The sequence below is a fragment of the Cyprinodon variegatus genome, unplaced genomic scaffold (genome assembly GCF_000732505.1).
Source record: "Cyprinodon variegatus isolate N-32 unplaced genomic scaffold, C_variegatus-1.0 Scaffold85, whole genome shotgun sequence".
Lineage (NCBI taxonomy): Eukaryota > Metazoa > Chordata > Actinopteri > Cyprinodontiformes > Cyprinodontidae > Cyprinodon > Cyprinodon variegatus.
In genome coordinates this window covers 452,545-471,101 of record NW_015150538.1, presented here as the reverse complement: position 1 = coordinate 471,101, position 18,557 = coordinate 452,545, and the positions used below count along the sequence as shown (strand labels likewise).

The following is an 18,557-nucleotide window of genomic DNA, read 5'->3' as shown; positions in this document are numbered from 1 at the left end:
CTGCAGATCAAGAGGTCTCTGGTTCAACTCCAGATGCCCCCTCTTTCTTGTCTAGAGGCTTTAAGTGTGTATAAAGTACTAATGCTTCTCAAAAGGAAGTTGCTTTCTACTGGTCTCATCATTGTTATTGTCTAGAGCATTAGAGCGTCGATAAAGTACTACAGATTCTCAAAAGGAAGTTTTTCTTTGTACTGGTGTAGTTAAGTCGTGACATGTGGTTTTGTCAAATAAAAACCAACATTGTCCAAACGGTTTTACATTAAACCCAATGACGGCAAGAATTTTTTTCGAAATCATGCAACTTTAGGCGGTATTCACTCTGTAAATCTGGAAATATGTTGCAGAGTTGGGGGTATAGCTCAGTGGTAGAGCATTTGAGTCCAGTTTAAGTCCAGTTTCCCCCTCATTACTGTCTTGAGGCCTTTAGCGACTATTAAATGGTCTACCTTCTGAAAAAGAAGTGTGCTTTGTACTGGTCTCAAGGCAAAACCTCTGCTTTTGTCAGATAAACATTCACCATTGTCTCGATTGTTTTGTATTACACCCATTGATGGTCAGCACTTTTGGGCAGTCATGCTGCATTGTTAAGAGGTCTCTTGTACAACTTTGGATGCCACCTCATTACTGTTTAGAGGCTTTAAGCGTCAGGATAAGGCTCAATTGCCACCTGGTTTTGTCAGGTTAACCTTCAACATTGTCTCTGTGTAAATACTGAATTTTGACTTTAGGAGTATAGCTCAATGGTAATGCATTTGACCAGTGTTTAATGGGAGATCAAGAGATTAGAGGGTTAACTCTGGTTGCCTCCTGATTTTCAGCTGCCATTATATGTCCACATCTACATTCTTCATTTTTTGTTTTTTTCTTTTTTATTCAATATATTCTCCTACCTTAAGTTTCCTAATATCAATTTGCATTTCCATTATTTTCTTACTGGTAAATAAGAAATAAAAAACACATCACTTCTTACCACTGTGCGATACTGAAGGGTCATGGCTGAAGCTATGCTTGCTTGTCTGTAGAGCTGCAGGCTGAGCCTCGTGGTCATAACAGTAACAACTGGGAGTCTATGTCCAACGGAAAAGAACACAACACCTCGCGGGTTGTCGCTCTCCACAAAGGTGATGTTGGCGTAGCGTGTTGTCTCATTGATAGAGGCTCCAGCTCCCACTTTATAAATCTCAACCAAGAACCAGGCCTGGTATTCAGGTTCCTAGAACCGAACATATGTTTGTTTGTTTAGGAATACACACCCCTTTATTAAAAGCTTAGGGTGTTTCTTTCTTTTACCTCATCATCCAGAACTTCAAGAATGAGAGCACATTGGGTCTCTCCTCTCCGACAGATCACTGCCCCTGAGGTCTGTACAAGCTGGGAGGTTAGGTTGACTCCATTTTCAACAAGACTTAAGCTTTCCTTACTGAAAGTAGCTCTCCAGAAGACCTGTAAATCTTCAAAAGCTCTGAGCGACGAGAGAAAGCAAAGGGCTCATTGTGAACATGAAAACATTTACTGTGAAGGTGGTCATCCATGTGTGGTTACAAATTTTCACCAATTTTTTGTCACCTGTTTTCCTGTCTTTGGAGGTAGAGCAAAGTGGTTCTGTTCTCTGAATCTTCGTCCAGAACTTGGCCCCTCAGGGAGCCAAGAGTAAAGCCTACGATACCGTTATGAAGGTCGCTCCCTGATGTTGCAAAGAGAGGGCATCAAACATAGAGTCATATTAAAGGGAACAACAGACAATATTCAATATTGTGTAACCATGAGTGTAGATTATAAAAGATGTTGACTTTAAAATGAAATGTCTTCTGCAGTGATCACAGATAAAGCATCAGTGGGCTGTTTTCAATTTCACCTACAGACAAGTCTGGCAGTAATGAAAATACACTGGAAGCCAAAAATATGATGTCATGCAGATCGGTGATCTACATGTCATTGTAAAAATTCTTAATAGTTAATAGCCTATTAATGAATATGAAATGGATGGGAGCTCATTTTCTGGAACATGTAATGGTCACTTACCTTAGCTTGTCACACCTTGCCGATTTAGTCAGCATATGCCTGACGTCCCAGAATCTCCTAAAACGTTGGCATAAGCTGAACTTTGTATGTATTTTTTTTTTCAATTTTGGGTGTATACATAGTGTATTCATAAGGAGTCCAGAACTTATATACAATGACAGAAGGGAGCAGCTTCCCAGAGGAAGCATCGAAAAGGAAGCAAAAAAAGAAAAAAGGTTTGCAGTCGCAGCAGATTCGGAGTCATGTTTGCTAGGAAGTGTGTTGATCCAGGCCATGGGCGTGAATGCAGGGAGGATCAATCATACTCACCTTCTCGCTTACCCTATGATTGGGATGGATTCTGGAGGACTACTGATGGTTTCCTCCTGTGAACCCTCTATAATACCAAATTGCTTCCAATATGCCATTAAACAGTAGCTGTAAATTAGAAACACATCCAGCAGTCTTCTGTAACATGTCAGACATGTTCATATGCATTGGAGATAAGTTCATGATAACTTACGCATAAGTTATGCACACGTTTCTCATAGGTTTTGGATAAGCTAGACACTACGACTTATGACTATCTTACACTTAACATATGTCAACAATCAGATAACTTATCTGTAACATCGTCAGTAAGTACGTTGGAATATTTTCAGCATGCTGAAAATTTCTCAACGTACTTGCCGTATGTCGACCTGTGCCAACGTGTTTCAGCGTGCTCATAACTTACTGCTAAACATAACCATAACTTATCCAACATATGCCAGCATTTTTGACAGATTTTCCGTACATCAGGCATATGCCAGCTAAATCGTCAAGGTGTAAAAGGGGCTTACGTAGCTTAAAAGGGATAATTTATCCCAGCCAGGAAACAGGGCATTGGAATAATGCAAACACAAATGGACTTTAGGACAATTTTATGATTTACCAAGGATCACGATCTTTACAAATGATCCAAAGCCCTGGGAAGGGCTGTCTGTGATCTGAGCTCCTCCTTGTGGATCACTGAGGTAGATGAAGAACACTTCCTGTCCCTCTGGCTCAGAGTCATCCAGTATGGTGAGGGCAAACTCGGCCTCTTCTTTTCCGGCCTGCAGAGACACCACAGTGGACTCCAAAGAGAAGTCCTCCTCTTCCTTTGCGAGAGTACTGGATGGCTCCAGGGTGAAGGGAGGACTTTCTGTACTTCCATCTGAGGTACGTAACACAACAGCATAAGTTTGAGGTAAATTACAGACTAAATAGGGGTAAATAATTCCCCGTGAGAAGAAAACAGACCTCCGTATGCCAGGAGCTTGACATTCACAGTATCTGCAACACTGCCTGACCTGCGTACTCTTAGTACAACTCTCCGTTCCTGCTGACTTGCCTCATCTCTGTCCTCTTCCACTTGTACAAGTTCAGGGCCAATGCTCAAAACTCCACCAGTTGCATCACTGGCTTGTATGGTGACAGTGGCCACTCTGTGCTGTGGGTTAAGGCGAGGGGGTGCCTCTGCCCAGGTTAGACTTGGACTGATGACCTCAACATGTGTTAGGTTGACAAAAAAGAGCTCATCGCTCTCTGATAGGTCATCATCAATGATGGAAAGGTTGAATGAAGCATTTTTCTGCTGAGGTGAGCTGAAAACCAAACGGCCATCGGACACATGGAGGAAATCCTCTCCTGGTGCTGCACTGCCTCCTGATGTTGAGTACGACAGGTGAGTCATGTTGCTACGGGACCCGTATAGCTTCTGAACATAAAGTGTAATAGTTTGGATGTCCTCAGCAATAACAAGTTGACGAGAATCAGGGGCAAACTGGTAAATACCCAACGGTTCCACTTCTGCCACAGTAAAACCTGACCTGTGAAAAAAAAAAGCGGAGGCATAAGAGCATGATAACGGTCAGCTGAATATTAAACTGTTGCCTAAAGTTGGATTTTGAATCCTACCTTAACTTAACTGTACCAGGTCCACCAGTGCCAGATGTGGCATCAGTGAGATGTAAAGAATAGGTTTCTGCTTCTAATGCATTAGCATGAGCTGTGAAAGATATGGACTTGTCCTTCTCTCCATGAGCCAAGGTAAGCAAACCTAAACATAAAGAAAGGACACATACTCAACAGTTAGAAATCTTTTCAGAGTTTGACAGAATAATTTGAGAGGTTTAAAAAAACAGAAAGAAGCTGATTGTTTTTCTACTGAAGAAAACATTTGGAAATAGTATTTTTTAATTAATCAGTCTTCGAAGCTCAAAGTGTTTCACCTGTGTTTGGAATTATACGTCCAATTCTGAAGCCTTGGGGATTCATTCCTGAAGGGTAACCAGCCTTCCACTGCACACTAACTTCCCCAAAAAGCCCAGTTCGAGTTACCTTTGCCTCACAAGCTCCCAACTCTATGCTCAAAACCTCCAGAGCCAGTGAAGCAAATCCAACCTGAACGAGTACAAAACAAATGGATGGAAGATAAAGTATTAACCTAATGACAGATTCTTGGACATACGATTTATTTGTCATTAAACATCAGCATGTGCTGAACAAGAATCCAGTGTCCTGTGGTGTTCTACAAAGTTCCTAACTATTTAAATTTAATTTATTGTTAACCATTAATGACATATGTAATGTAAAAAAATAAACCAATTAAATTAAGCTTCAATAATGCAATATTATTGTTAAGCTGATAAATGTTTATAACAGCAGCTGAATGTTGATAAAACAAAAGCAATATTTTCTGCTAAATATTTGACTTTATGTTTTATGTGAACCCTCATTCATTTCACCTAAATGTTAGATGGATACCATTCTAAAATGTCAGAAATTGTTGATTCATGATTCCAAAGTACGTGAATATAAACAGTATACATCCTACTTAGAAGCCATGAAAAGGTCTAATTTAAAGTTATAATTCCCCAGTCTAGTCATATTACTGAAAATTAACATGAAAGGATAGCTGTCCGAGTACAACCTTGTGGTTTATTATATGAACAAAATAAAACACAGGTGAATAAATAAATCCAGAAGTTACCTCTGAGCTTGCAGCTTCCTCAGGAACGGTCACTGTAGCAGAACTGGAGTCATGAAGCAGACGAGGCAAAGAGCCTTGGAGAGCGCTGACCAGTCTAACATCAGTCAGTTCTATGTTAAAGCTTTCATCGAATGACAAAAATACCTAAAAAGAGAAATGTGTGAGGAAAAATAAAGATATTCAAAATAGCAGGAAACTTAAAGAAAACTATTATTTTTTTCCCAAATGCATGGGTTCTTAGTGCTGTCAGACAGCATTATGGTTCTTACTTGGCTGCTGATTGGGATAGTTATCTGACTGAAGGACTGTCCCTCTACCATAAGCAGCCTTCCTTCAGCTTGTCCTCCCAGTATGTCCTGAATGTCCATCATTTCACTTCCCCTTCCACTTATCTTATAGCCAACACTGGCATTGCCATAAAGCCCTTCAAATCGTGAAACATTCACAAGCAAAGCCCGAGTGACCTGAGACCCTGAAACCTCCACCACTACAGACTGCAGCTCAGGGTTCAGCGAAAACACTCCATGGGGTTCATCATTAGCAGGCACCCTAAAAGAGAAAACAAATGAACAAATTAAGTTTTATTATCCACTGTTGAATAGATGTTGAAAACAATCTCACAAGAGCACAACATCAGTGGGTGCAAAATAAATGTTTTTGATAATGTAACAAGAGGTGTTTAGGTTTTCTTAATTTAATTTTAGGCATCTATAAAACAGGTGTATAAATGTGTAAATTTGCAGTGTTGTCCTGTTCTAAAATATATAATGTACTGCCTTTTGGAATCAATAGACATTCCCTATAGAATGCTTTATAAAACTTTAATAAATTCTTTTAAACATCCACAGCTGTAGCGAGTCATGCTGCACAAGCGGGCAGGAAGCAGCTGTTTTCTTCTGTCACTAATGAATGTATTTTTTCTTTCATAGAGAGAGAACAAGAAGATGTAAAGGTGGTCAACCTTGAGTCGTTATAATCCTTCAAATATGTTTTAGATAAGCTGAGAAGTTTTATTTATTAATCTTCTTATTTCGCTCCACAAAAATATAAACGCAACACTTTTGTTTTTGCTCCCATTTTTTATGAGTTGAACGCAAAAATCTAAATTTTTGGGTTTTAGCATCTTGATAGTGAAGTGTTCACTATTACAAATTTAGACTGGTTTGTCAACAATATTTGAGGCAAATGGTAACATTGTGTATCTGGAAAAAGTTTTAGATCTCAGAGTTCATCTCATAAAAAATGTTACAGTTATATTTTTGTTGAGTGTATAAACAGTGTTAGTATTATATTGTATTGTAGAGGAGTGAATATAACACAACTGTAGTTTCAGACCTTATTTGAGTTCTGATCAGGTCTGGGTTGGCATCCAGAGTCCCACCGCCATCCACCGCTGTAAGCTGGACGACGTAGACCTCCTCCAACTCTGGCACTGTGTCAGGCATCAGGCGAAGGATAATCTCTGCCTCCCTTTGGCCTTCTGGTATTATTACAGAGCCAGCTAAGGCTAGAAAGTCACCAACTATATCTGAGTCACTCTGAATCTGCCACTGGACCTGGGATAAAATTATGCTTCTGTTAACATTTTTATTACTTATATTGAGTTTGACTGATAGGGAAGAAATCTAGAATTTTTATATTATCTTACTGTGATGTTGCCCATGGTTCCTCCTCTACGAGTGATCAACAAGGAAATGTTAAGTGGGCCTTCTGCTTCTGTGGATTCATTGATGACGCGTTGTTTGAGAGCATCAGCAGTGAACTGGACTATACCATTAGGATCTCCAAACTGCTCTATCTAAAATTGGAAGATTCAGAAGAAAACTTCAGCTCTTAGAATTGATAATTGCCTTAAATAAGTTATGATGTGTTTTATTATTTTTCCAGAACAGTACCTTAAGTGTTACTGAACCAGCCTGAGGATCAACATCCATCTCACCAGAAAGAACACTCAGCTCTATTATAAATGTTTCCTCCATTTCCACCTCGCCATGAGGCAGAATCCGTAGCTCAATGATACCGACGCTCTCCTCTCCATCTTTAAAAAAGAAAGAGCCAGTCACAGGAGCTCTAATGTCTGTATTTAAAGCAGGCAGGGTGTCTCTGCTGTTTGGACCCAAGATGTTCCAAGCAACCTGTGAAAAGAAAAAATATTAAGCAAAATAGAATCTGATAGGGAACTGCATGATCATATTTTTTCCCCTCGCATAACTGATTTACCGTTGCATTGCCCAAAAGGCCTCCTGCTCTTTCCAATACAAGACTCAGCTTCAAAGTAGAGTCCGGGTTTACCAAAGTTATTAGACTTTCATTCACAAAGCGGACGACTCCATTTGGAGAATCACTCTTGCTAATGGTGATTCTTGAAACTTGTTGGGGGCCCAGAACAGCTCCGCCGGTGGCACCAACCAGGACAATTTCAAATATCTCTGCAGGTTCACTGGAACAAAAAATGTGTTGATTTGGTTGAGTTAAATTCCACATAATGTTTATTTACATGAGGCATTTTTCTTTTTTATAATAAACCAAGTCCTCACCTGTTTGTGTCATCAATAATAGTGACATTGATGAAGCTTATATTTTGGCCGCTGACAAACATCAGCGAATCATTGTTCAGCAAGTAGTCGAGACCGGGGGTCGCACTCAAGCTTCTTGACAGAAAGTGAGCAGAGACGGTTCCATAGGAACCCACCCTCCTCACTACGGGGATCGACACGTGACCCACATCTTCCTCAACTGAAAATATCAAGAAAAATATTCATCTTCCGCTTTTTTTAAAGTTATACCCCAAACTTTTTTATAAATGTTTTAAGGGACTTTAAGGGACATTAAGGGACCAGACCCCTAAAAAACGTATTGATGCAAAAGGTTCAATTATACAGCTGTTAGCTGAGGCAATATAAAAATAGTTCTTATTTTGACAGGGCAGCTAATTTCCTTCTGTCATTCTAATGTTATTTCAAGACCAGAATTCGAAGGAAATGATGCTAATAATAATCATCTTCCTGTCAAAGGTTTTAAAGGTACCAATATTGCTGTTAATGGGAATACGACACCAATTATTCAATATCAAATTATATTATTATTATTATCACAAACTTCAAAGCTCAGTGTTGTGAAGAAAGTTTCATCAAGGCAAGGAACATTCTGGAAGTGCCTGGATTTTCTACCTAACTACTCCAGTCCTCAAAAGCTACAGACCATCAGGTTTATAGGTATATAAGACAATGGCCATAAGACAAGAAGGGCAGGAAAGAAATGATTTATATTCAAACATCAAACAACAGATTCTGCAAAGATGCCACAACCGGACTACAGAGGATTGGGACTTTTTTTTTTATTAGAGTGTTTGGGTTATCAAACAAAGTAAGCACCATCTGAAATAAAAGGACGGACAGTTTAATAAATCTTTTGTCTAAATCTAAAAATAAGACAAGTTGTGTTCTTCTTTTATCTAAGGCTAGTGGCTTACAATTTCCTCTAAAACAATGCCTTGACTAAACTGCAGTGCACTTAAACACTTTCTGCTGGCTTTTTACCTGTAATGTTAAGGTAGTCGTGTCTGAACTCCAAGATCCCCTCAGCATTGTCGTTCTGCAGAATAACCACTAAAACAGAAGATATGTTTCCAATAGCTGGAGGTTGGTCCAGCTGAAGTCCTGATTCTCGCACTGTGTAGTCCACAGCACTGACCACCAGAGGGAGACACAGAAAAGTGAAATAAGTAAAGCACATTCAGCAGAGCATTGGAAACGAGCCTCATTTAAGAAAATGTAACAACCTGAGATTAAGCAGATCTACATTAGTAATGTTAATAAAGAATATCTCGGGTCCCTCTGGTAGACTGTCGTCTCGGATATGAAGAGTAATTTCTTGTGAGGTTTGGCCTGCTGTAAACAGTAATTGTCCTGAAGCTGAAGAAAAGTCTGTTCCACTGACTGCTGTATAGCCTGAGGTCTCATAGTTCACCAACACACTGCCCAAACTGCCAAAGGAGCGAACCACTGTCACATTAACCTGTGTAAAAAAGTATAACAGGAAAGGTGGTGGTTAAAGCCAATCAGCAGCAACAACTGTGTCAGTCTTAGTTGTAAAATAAAATAAATAAAACAAATAAAATAGTTCTATAAACAAGTGTGTTAAACTTTAATGATCTCACCATTTCCTCCTCTTCCCTCGCTGTGAGCTGGAGTTGGTCGAAAGAGAAAAGTCCATGAGGGAGATCACTTGCTGCCATGGTAACTCTTGCATGCCTGGCGATGGGACTTATTTCCAGTCCTACTGTAGCAGAGGTCAGCAGGAGCTGGTAATCACGTCGCTCTTCAGGGAGTTCATCATCAATAACCTGTGAAAATAGCAGATATGAACAAACTTCTATTCAATACATATGGCAATTTTGAAAAGACAGACACAATGAAAGACTATATCTATATATATATATATATTAATGAACTACAGCAAAATACTTACCTTTAGTAAAATGGTGGCAACAGACTGACCATCACTCATAGCGACAATGCCAAATACTGTTTCAAATTCAGAAACCGAAGCTGGAGTAATATTCCAATAAATTTGGACCTCTCCAAAAACACCTGGACCTCTCACAATGCTGCACAGAAACACACAATCACAAACATATTTTATCATTGAAATGTAAATAACTTCTTTTTCTAGATTAGTTGCAAGTATCACATCTAACTCACTTGACCATGGCAGTCCCGTTATAGTTGCCCTGAGGTTCCCCAATGATAACATTTTGAGATGACTCTGCTATTCCAATGATTCCGAAGGCAGCTTTGTCTGCTCTGATGGTGACAGTTACCTCCCCTGAACAAAATTTATAAAAAAAGATATGAAATAAATAAGTAAGGTTTTTTTTTTTTAACAAATAGTTTTTTAAGTTGGAAATTGAATAGCATTCAAACTAAAACAAATGAGACATTCAACGATTGCAAACAGAAGTCAAAGCAGTACCATCAAACAGAAAAACACCAGCTCCAATTTAAGAAATCAACAGTGTCATAATCAACATGTTTATAATTACATATCTTAGGACCCTTAGCAAAAACAACACCAGTATATGGGATGATAATAGGAGTCAAGGGGAAATGTGTAGCTTTAGAAGGTCACTGATGCAAACTCAGCCATGTTGGTTATCCTCCTCATACTTTTAGTTATCTAAATCCTGAGTTTAACTGTCAGCAACTGACAGTATATAAGAACAATCTTTACAGTATTTCTTAGTTGCTAAAGTTGCCAGACTCAAAAAAAGGTGCCAAGAAATAATAATCACAACCATATAACTAAGAATTTGTGTTGTTATTTTATGAAATCTGGCTTAAACCAAACAAAGACAAAAAGGAAAGTATTTGGAACACCATAAGTCCTTGGTGCTGGGCTGGAGTCAGTATCACTGGGTGTCATGGAAAACCTTGTTATGAAAAAGACCAGTGAAAAAAAAATCTGAATCAATAAAAAAATATTAAAAGAACATAAGCTAGACAGGCCTGACAAAATAAAAATCCTATTTAAGTCTAAGTTAAAGGGAATTTCAGTTCAAGTGTAGGCATAAAAGAGAGACCTTTTCCTAATTAACTCAAAATACCATTAATTTGCCTTAATGGCGTTATACTAACCATGCAAGGGGTCGATAATAGCTCCACTGTCAGCAGGAAACAAGCGTAGAGTGAAGTGCTCATCTCCCTCAATAAAATTATCAGCGAGGGCTCCGATCACAAACGATTTGGCAGTCTCCGTCTGAAAAGTAAAATGGAAATTTTTTTTACAATTTTATTCCAAATAAGACTTTTAAGCGATGAATAAGCAAGTGGTGCTTTTTTAATTCACCTCAGTGAAAACAAGGGTTCCATTAACAGGAGAAAGGTCATCTATAGCCAGGTCTTCCAGCTGCCACACCAGCGTCACTCCACCCTCACCTCCTTCACTACGTACCACAGTGAGTGTCGCCACAGCTGCAGGGTCGTCTAAAAACTCAGGCTCAGTGACCACAACCTAAATGGAAAAATTGTTTGAAAAAAATAATGGAAAAGATATCTATTACTCTTAATTCATCACTAATTGAATTTTATTACCTTTTTATTTGAATTACGAACTTCTTCAGTGTACCACCTAGTTTTAGCTTAATAAATATCACACATTCACCTCCAATTCTTGAAATCCAAATCGTCCAAGAGGCGAGTCGTTGGATGGAACCACCACAGTAACAGAGGTCACTTGTCCAAGACGAGCTCCACCAATCACTCGTAGCAAATCCACTCTGAAAGTCTCTGAGGCTTCTACATCTTCATCATCCAAGATCATGATGGCTATCGATGATTCTTTCTAAAGGTTTGATAAAAACAAAGCATAAGCCACTCAATATAATATTTAAATAGTTGCAGCTCCTAAGCCTGTATCCATGATTTACCTGGCCGTCTTGAAAGGTGATGTTTCCTGATACAGGGCTGAAGTCATTGAGGTCGGCTGTAATCGGTTGAGCCTCCCAGTAAGCAACCAGTCTTCCACTTGTGCCAGCAAGTCGTAACACTGACAAATGAAGTACATTGTCTGGTGGTGGTATCTCATAGGCAAACACACTTCCAGGTAAATCCTAAGCAAGAGAATTAGTAACATCAGTTTTCATAGAAGATTGTTTAGGACATGAACTTACGTTTTCCTCTCATCTGTGTTCACCTTTTTACTGGCTCACCTCAGAGAAGTTGAACTGCAGAATCCCTCGTGGATCGTCATTCTCCTGAATGGTGATCTCTGCTACTTCCATCCCAGGCCTCCTTAGACTAGGCTGCCCTGCTCCGACTGACCCTCTTACTAACTCCACTTTAGTGATATTCACCAGGAACCTTTCTGCAAGCTCTGGTACTTCATCCTTAAAAAAAACATGTTTATGCATATTCAGTAAAACAAAAAGAATATTGTCAACTTTGATTACTTGTCACCCATCCTTACTGGTAGAATAGTGATAGAGACAAGGGCCACAGTGGCACCGTTGACCATGATAATTGTGTCATCTTTGGCTAAGTAATCCTCTCCTGCAGAAGCCTGATTGGAAGGAGGGTGAAACAGGGCTGGTTTTGTCTGGTAATGGACTGCCACCTCACCTGATGATCCCTGCTCCCTTACAACAGAAAGGGTCACATTGACCGGAACTCCTGCAGATTGGGAAAAAAAAGAGTGTGATATGCAAGTACCTGTCATGATCTTGGAACTGATGACTGGATTATTAGTTCATTACTTCCACCTGCCTAGCTCCTTCCAGTTTTCTTTACCTTTCATGAGATCCACCTGTTCCAGATTCTACTTAAACAGTTTGTTCCCAGCCATCAGTGCCAGATTATTCGATCCGTAGTTGAGAGTTCTCCAGGGTACCCAGTTTGTTTGTTTTGATAACCTGATCCTGATTTCTGCCCTTAAACCTTTTAGTTTGCCTGCCTCTGTTTTGATCTGTTTGCCTGGCCTGTCTCTGGACTCCATCTAGATTCTCCCAGCTAGCGACCTTGGATCTGTCTTTTGACTCCAGGTGGATTTCCCTACGGTACCTCTTTGGATCTCTGATCTTCTAGCCTGGACTTCTGCGACCTCATCAACACAGGTTTTGGCTTCTCCTTCTGGAATCATCTGCTCTCCCACGTCTGCTGGCTTCTCCACCAGAGTTTTGTGGTCACTAACCTGTGTTTTCCCCTCTGCAGAGATTATGGCCTTTTTGTTTAAGCTGCTGAGTCTCAGATTTATTGAGCAGTCAATAAACGCTAGCATAAATCACACCAGTCTGTCTGCCTGAATTCTGGGTCCAAGGTTCTGGTTTCTGACAGTACTAGATGATCCTCAAAACCACAAAAACTGTGCCTGAAAGCATGAGGTAAGGGGAGATAGCATTCTGAGCTCTGGCAGAAGCAGCAGGGAATAATTTTTTAGAACATCAGGGGAAACAGCACCATAACCTGGACAAGGCAGCCAGCTGTGCCACCCTCTGGAGCTAAGGTACCACAGCGGTAGATTAGAGGAGCCCGGGAAACAGACAGAGCACCAGAGTGGGGAAATAAGTCAGCTCAAGAGGAGAGTGGAGGAGCACAGCGGTTGACTGGAGAAGCACGCCAGGGAAACAATGCCAGGGCGGGGAGAGGCTACTGCTGGCTGAGGCTAGCTATAGGCTAACTGCGGATTGAAGAAGTACAGCAGAATACATGGGAGAGGCTACAGCTGGGCTGAGGTACTTTTGAGAAGTCCGCAAGGGAGAATGAGCAGGGGGAGACTACGGCTAGCCGAGGCTAGAGGTAAAAATTCCTTTTCAAAAACTGTGGTCAATTAATGATACTTCCTCTTCTCATTTAATTTTGATAACTAATAATGAAGAGTCTATGTACATGAGAGCAAATTTGAAAAATGTATGGATTTGATGCTGTGATTGGTGAAAAATGTATACTGATTTTTGTGATCGCCAGTCTGCTCCCAAAGTCCTGAACAATGCATGTCAAGTTCCTTACAAGCTCCCTACGTGTCACAAAAGATTGACAAGAGGAAAGGTAATGTTCAAAGAATGCTGAAAGAAATCCTATGTGTAGTTTGTATTTATGTATGTATCCTTGCAGGGTGTGGAAGATGTACTTTTTCTTTTTGAAGAAAATTGGAAGCTGATGAGATTTGACCTACAATGGCCAACTTTAAATAAAAATTTCTAATAAAGAGGAAGACCTTTCCATCAGTACCAAATCTCTACATCAATAGGTACAGCAAGCATGACAATTTGAATAAACATTTCTGGAGTAATGAAATCATAATGCTACATCTTACTCTAAGAAAGATTTCATTTATCGGGACGACAGTGGCGTTGGGTGTAGGGGTTTGCCCTGAAATCAAAGGGTTGACGGTTCAAGCCCTGACTCTGACTTTCAGTGTCGTTGTGTCCTTGGGCAAGACACTTCACCTGCATTGCCTACTGATGGTGGTCAGAGGGCCCGGTGGCGCCAGTGTACGGCAGCCCCGCTTCTGTCAGTGAGCCCCAGGGCAGCTGTGGCTACAATGTAGCTTGCCACCATGAGTGTGTGTGTGAATGGGTAAATGAATGTAGTGTAAAGCGCTTTGGTCATGTCTCCTAACTTGAATAAAGGTGCTATATAAGTACATGCCATTTATCTTGCATAGGTTAAATGTACAGAAAGCATCTGACACTTAAGGATTTTTTTCAATAAGGTTCTTACTCTGTGGTTCCTGGGTTTGTGTAAACTGGGAATCCAGATGCCACCCAATCACGCCATAGGGGGAGCCGTTTGGCAGGATAGTAAGCAGAGCCTGAGCCCGCTGCCTGTCGATGACCGCACCTTGTTGCTTCTCCTGAAGGCCCAAGGTGCTGACATCCCGGAGGGTGATAATGACACTCTCAGACACCTCAGGCACGCCATCTGCAATGATGGCTAATGAGATGATGGCTACTGTCTGACCTTCAGAGAATGTTACCTGTAATGAAAAATAAAGTTTTGCACTTAATTACCTATTTATTTATCATACTAAATGGATAAGAGTGTTTATCTAATATATGATTTTTAAGAAATGTTGATGTGGTATGTTGTTCAGTGTAAACAGCAGAGGTTACTCACCACTCCAGATGTGGGGTAAATATCTGCCAAACTACCATTAGCAACCCAATGAACAGTCAGTCTGCCAAAAAGTCCTCTTTTTCTCTCAACATTAAGAGAAATTTGATTATTTTGTTCCAACTCCTCAACATCCATGTGCAACGAATTCTGTGAATGAATATAAAGCTGAGCTTTGTACTCAGAAATCCGTTGAAAAAGTCAGTAACACAGCGAGCTGTTTTAAAATTAAATCTTACCTGAGCAAAGCCAATAACTCCGTGGGCATCATCATTAGATGGGACTATAATTGTAACCTGACCACCAAATCCAATCTCTGCCCCTCCTTTTGGGTTCTTCAGCTTCACCCTGAAGAGCTCTTCCACCTCAGGGATGTCATCATCAATTATGTTCACTGCTAGATCAAGCTCCCTATCACCAGCAGCAAAGAATAACTCCCCAGAGCTGAGTGTCAGAAAGGAATGACATTTCATTAACATATTTTATTAACAAAGCTGTGCCCAACAGTTTTAATCCATGCCATACCTGGGTATAAAATCAGACTGATTTGAGACAGATGTGAATTCATAGATAGTGGAGCTATTATCTTCAGAGGAAGCCAGAAGGACCTTTGTGGTATTGAGGTATGGCACCATGAATGAGAGGAAGTTGTTGGCTCCAGGGACCCTCAGGATCATGGTAAACAGGTTCACATCAGATCTCCAGGAATAAAGGGAGGAGCTATTTCTTCCACTTAGCAAGGCATATGCTGAGGTGAAGAAATATCTTAGTTTAGAATTTCAAAAATGATCAACAACCTTTCTGGGAAAAAAAGCAATCAACATTTTACGATTGATTCAAGAACATATACTGTATTTTTTTTTAACGGAGGCATTTATTTTTGTTCAGTTAAACCGATACAACAAAGAGTTGGATATAAGTAGCTTTCATGAAGCTTGAATGTTTTAATAAAATTTTTTTTCTGTTTTTTCGTCTTTTAAGCATGCAAAAGAAATGATACGGTAATCTGTGTTACTTTGGTCAGCAGTGTTCTCTACTTTTAACCTACACTGTGGATTTTTGTGGAGCCTCTTTGTTTTTGTTAAAAAAAAACCTCAAACTTAACCTTTACTTAAACAGGTGACCTCCTTAGTGTTTTCTTTTTTAATCTCCCATGTGAATCAGTGGCATGCTCTAGGAACAGTTTTAGAAGGCTGGCAACTCCTGTGTAGTTTAATTAGAGCTCAGTTTTCTGCATCTGTAGATAATGGCTCTCATTGTGGTTAACTTGAGCCCAAAATAACCTTCGAAATGTCTTTGCAACTTATTTTAAGAATTATAAATGCCATCGACTTCTTTCCTTATTTGTTGTTAAAGGTTTCTAAGGTAGAAAGATGATATACTGCATTTCTTTAAACTCACATTTTGTTGCACTGGTTCTACTTTTCTCTTAAATCAGTTTAATAAACTAAAAACTAATCCCTCAGATCATCTGAAATATGTGAGACATTAGCAAAACAGAAGAAGTCTTTTTCAATGTAAACAATTTTCAGGTATTCAAACATGAGCACTAAATCTTATGAAGTAGAGTTGTTTATCACGTCTTACTGATCTCCGATGGCACAGTGAAGGAGTGAATGGAGACAAGCCCTGGGTGAGGAATGGACTGACGGTTCTGTGGTAAAGGCTCTGATGAACTCCACTGTAACACTTCACAAGAAGGAGAGAGACCTGTTGGAGAAAAAACATAAAATAAACTGAAGCAAACATAAAAACGCTTGAGAGGTGTATGCTCATTCACACCAGAATAGCATGTTTATGTAACCACTCGCCTGACAGACACGCCCAAGACTGAATAATTACATGTTCAGAGAACTTTTGTGGTTCTGCTGTACTACACACTGAGGCCTTGCCAAATAAACCAAAAAACCATACTGTTTGCAGACTCAGAAGTATTATATAATTTTACAATAAACAAGGAATTGCAAAAAAATGTATCGCCAGAGGCACATTGTAAATTTCACAAAAACCTACAACTTGTGAGGAAACAAAGGAACAAAGATGTTTAGGAAGCCTAAACAGTTTCTGTTTGTTTCACCAATGTTTGCAGTCTGTAATGATATCTGTTACATAATTACCAAAAAGATATGAAGCAAACAAGGTAACATAAAAAAACAGCAACAATGAAATCCAATACTGTTTCAATACTGCGGACTAAACATCCAAGACCATACATATATAGTGAACCTAAACATCTGCATTTTGACTCAACAGCAGGCTGCTGACACAAAACACAGATATTCATAAATTTTTTTTCAAAAGCTGAACTTTTATTTTTATATCTACAGTAATCGATAAACCAGTTCAATCTCAGCAACTATATCAGCTGTGAGTTCCAAGGATATCAGTGTCATATGCAATACATCATTTGCAAGACAAATATTTGGTTAATGTATTACAAGTGTTAGAAACTCACATTTTATATGTTATATTTTGTTAGCCGGATTGTCTTAGGTCCACAGATATACAGAATACAGTGTGTATGAGAATATGAAAATATCAGCTGGCATCATTGTATTTACCAAATTTGATCAGAATAACAAAATGATGATACAATAAAGTTCCAGTCCTAGTACAGGCTTTTAAAAATACTTGAACAACTGTTTTTTGTTTTCTTTAGGTACGTCTCCAAACTTTCACTGTTTAATATGTATTGGCCACAAAAATCTTAGACCAGGGGTCTTCAACATTTTCTGGTGAAGGACCCCCAAACTGATGGCGAGATGAAGCGGGGACCCCATAATTATATATATATTGTATGAAATAGTGTTATATCCAACTGGTCCTATAGTCACTCTATTACAGATGGAGTAATGCAACAAAAGTAATTTCTCCTATGGATAGTATTTCTGATTCTGATTCCTCATTCATGGATCAGGTGTTGTGAATGAAATGGTGCACAGTTTGAAAGATCTCCTGTGTGTCGCTGAATATGTGCATTGATGACTGAAAGACATCTTCTGACTCCATTTATCTGTTTACTACAGTTTGTTCAATTCATGTTAATGTGTATTTAAAGACATTTCAATTAGTGGAAAAAATGGAGGTGGGAATATAAAAAAAGTCTAATCACCAAAACTTACACGACCCGAATGAAGTACCTCTGTGGACCCCCTAGGGGTCGCGGATCCCCTGTTGAAGACCCCTGTCTTAGACAATCTGTATCGTGTGATCTGTATCTGTAAATTACTTTCCTTGAAAAAGCTAAGCTTCCTTCAACACAATTATGGGCCTATATTAAGGAATTTTGACTTTTTTATTCTTTGTACTACCTTTTTAACCTACTAAATTCCTCCTAAATTCTGCTTTCTGCAGCAGCCCCTCCCTTTGTTGGTAAACCAGCAGCCATTACAGCTCGATGTAGAGCAGTGTTTACCTGCCCATTCCACGAAGCACCTACCTTGACTGTGCTGTGCTTGCTCAGCAAACAATAACCCGCTTTTTTCAGATCAGCTTGCAGCAATGTAAAGCTGAGCATGATCATTTCTGCCAGCCGATCTGCACAGTGACAGTGGATGTTTTCTAAGATTTATAAGCTAATGTTTAGATGTATTTTTTTGTGAAGAGGTTTTAGACTTTGTCCAGCCTTCTATAGGAGGAACCTAGGGGAATGTTCTGATGTGGGTTTTTATTCCAGGTCAGAAAAAAATGAATGCTTCACAGTGTCAAAGGCAATATTTTATCACACACACACACACACACACACACACACACACACACACACACACACACACATATATATATATATGTACAGTGGTGTGAAAAAGTGTTTGCCCCCTTGGTCATTTCCTGTTTTTCTTGCATGTTTGTCACACTTAAGTGTTTCGGAACATCAAACCAATTTAAACAATAGTCAAGGACAACACAAGTAAACACAAAATGCAATTTGTAAA

The 18,557-nt window shown here is 39.5% G+C and overlaps 1 protein-coding gene across 1 annotated transcript in view; it reads right to left on the bottom strand.

The window, feature by feature from the left end:
* Positions 1-18,557, bottom strand: part of adgrv1 (adhesion G protein-coupled receptor V1) — a 143,887-nt gene that overhangs the window by 69,593 nt on the left and 55,737 nt on the right. The window contains exons 53-82 of the mRNA XM_015373314.1: positions 16,213-16,335; positions 15,151-15,373; positions 14,865-15,069; positions 14,629-14,775; positions 14,233-14,488; positions 11,984-12,186; positions 11,727-11,903; positions 11,445-11,627; positions 11,180-11,359; positions 10,865-11,029; positions 10,654-10,774; positions 9,721-9,844; positions 9,488-9,626; positions 9,177-9,362; positions 8,799-9,034; positions 8,557-8,705; positions 7,555-7,753; positions 7,238-7,457; positions 6,913-7,152; positions 6,666-6,815; positions 6,353-6,573; positions 5,287-5,566; positions 5,018-5,161; positions 4,257-4,428; positions 3,943-4,084; positions 3,286-3,854; positions 2,936-3,199; positions 1,567-1,684; positions 1,291-1,462; positions 971-1,213 (exon numbers count right to left, since the gene is read on the bottom strand). Of these exons, the coding sequence (XP_015228800.1) occupies positions 971-1,213; positions 1,291-1,462; positions 1,567-1,684; positions 2,936-3,199; positions 3,286-3,854; positions 3,943-4,084; positions 4,257-4,428; positions 5,018-5,161; positions 5,287-5,566; positions 6,353-6,573; positions 6,666-6,815; positions 6,913-7,152; positions 7,238-7,457; positions 7,555-7,753; positions 8,557-8,705; positions 8,799-9,034; positions 9,177-9,362; positions 9,488-9,626; positions 9,721-9,844; positions 10,654-10,774; positions 10,865-11,029; positions 11,180-11,359; positions 11,445-11,627; positions 11,727-11,903; positions 11,984-12,186; positions 14,233-14,488; positions 14,629-14,775; positions 14,865-15,069; positions 15,151-15,373; positions 16,213-16,335 (5,951 nt within the window). The remainder of the gene's footprint in view (positions 1-970; positions 1,214-1,290; positions 1,463-1,566; positions 1,685-2,935; positions 3,200-3,285; positions 3,855-3,942; positions 4,085-4,256; positions 4,429-5,017; positions 5,162-5,286; positions 5,567-6,352; positions 6,574-6,665; positions 6,816-6,912; positions 7,153-7,237; positions 7,458-7,554; positions 7,754-8,556; positions 8,706-8,798; positions 9,035-9,176; positions 9,363-9,487; positions 9,627-9,720; positions 9,845-10,653; positions 10,775-10,864; positions 11,030-11,179; positions 11,360-11,444; positions 11,628-11,726; positions 11,904-11,983; positions 12,187-14,232; positions 14,489-14,628; positions 14,776-14,864; positions 15,070-15,150; positions 15,374-16,212; positions 16,336-18,557) is intronic.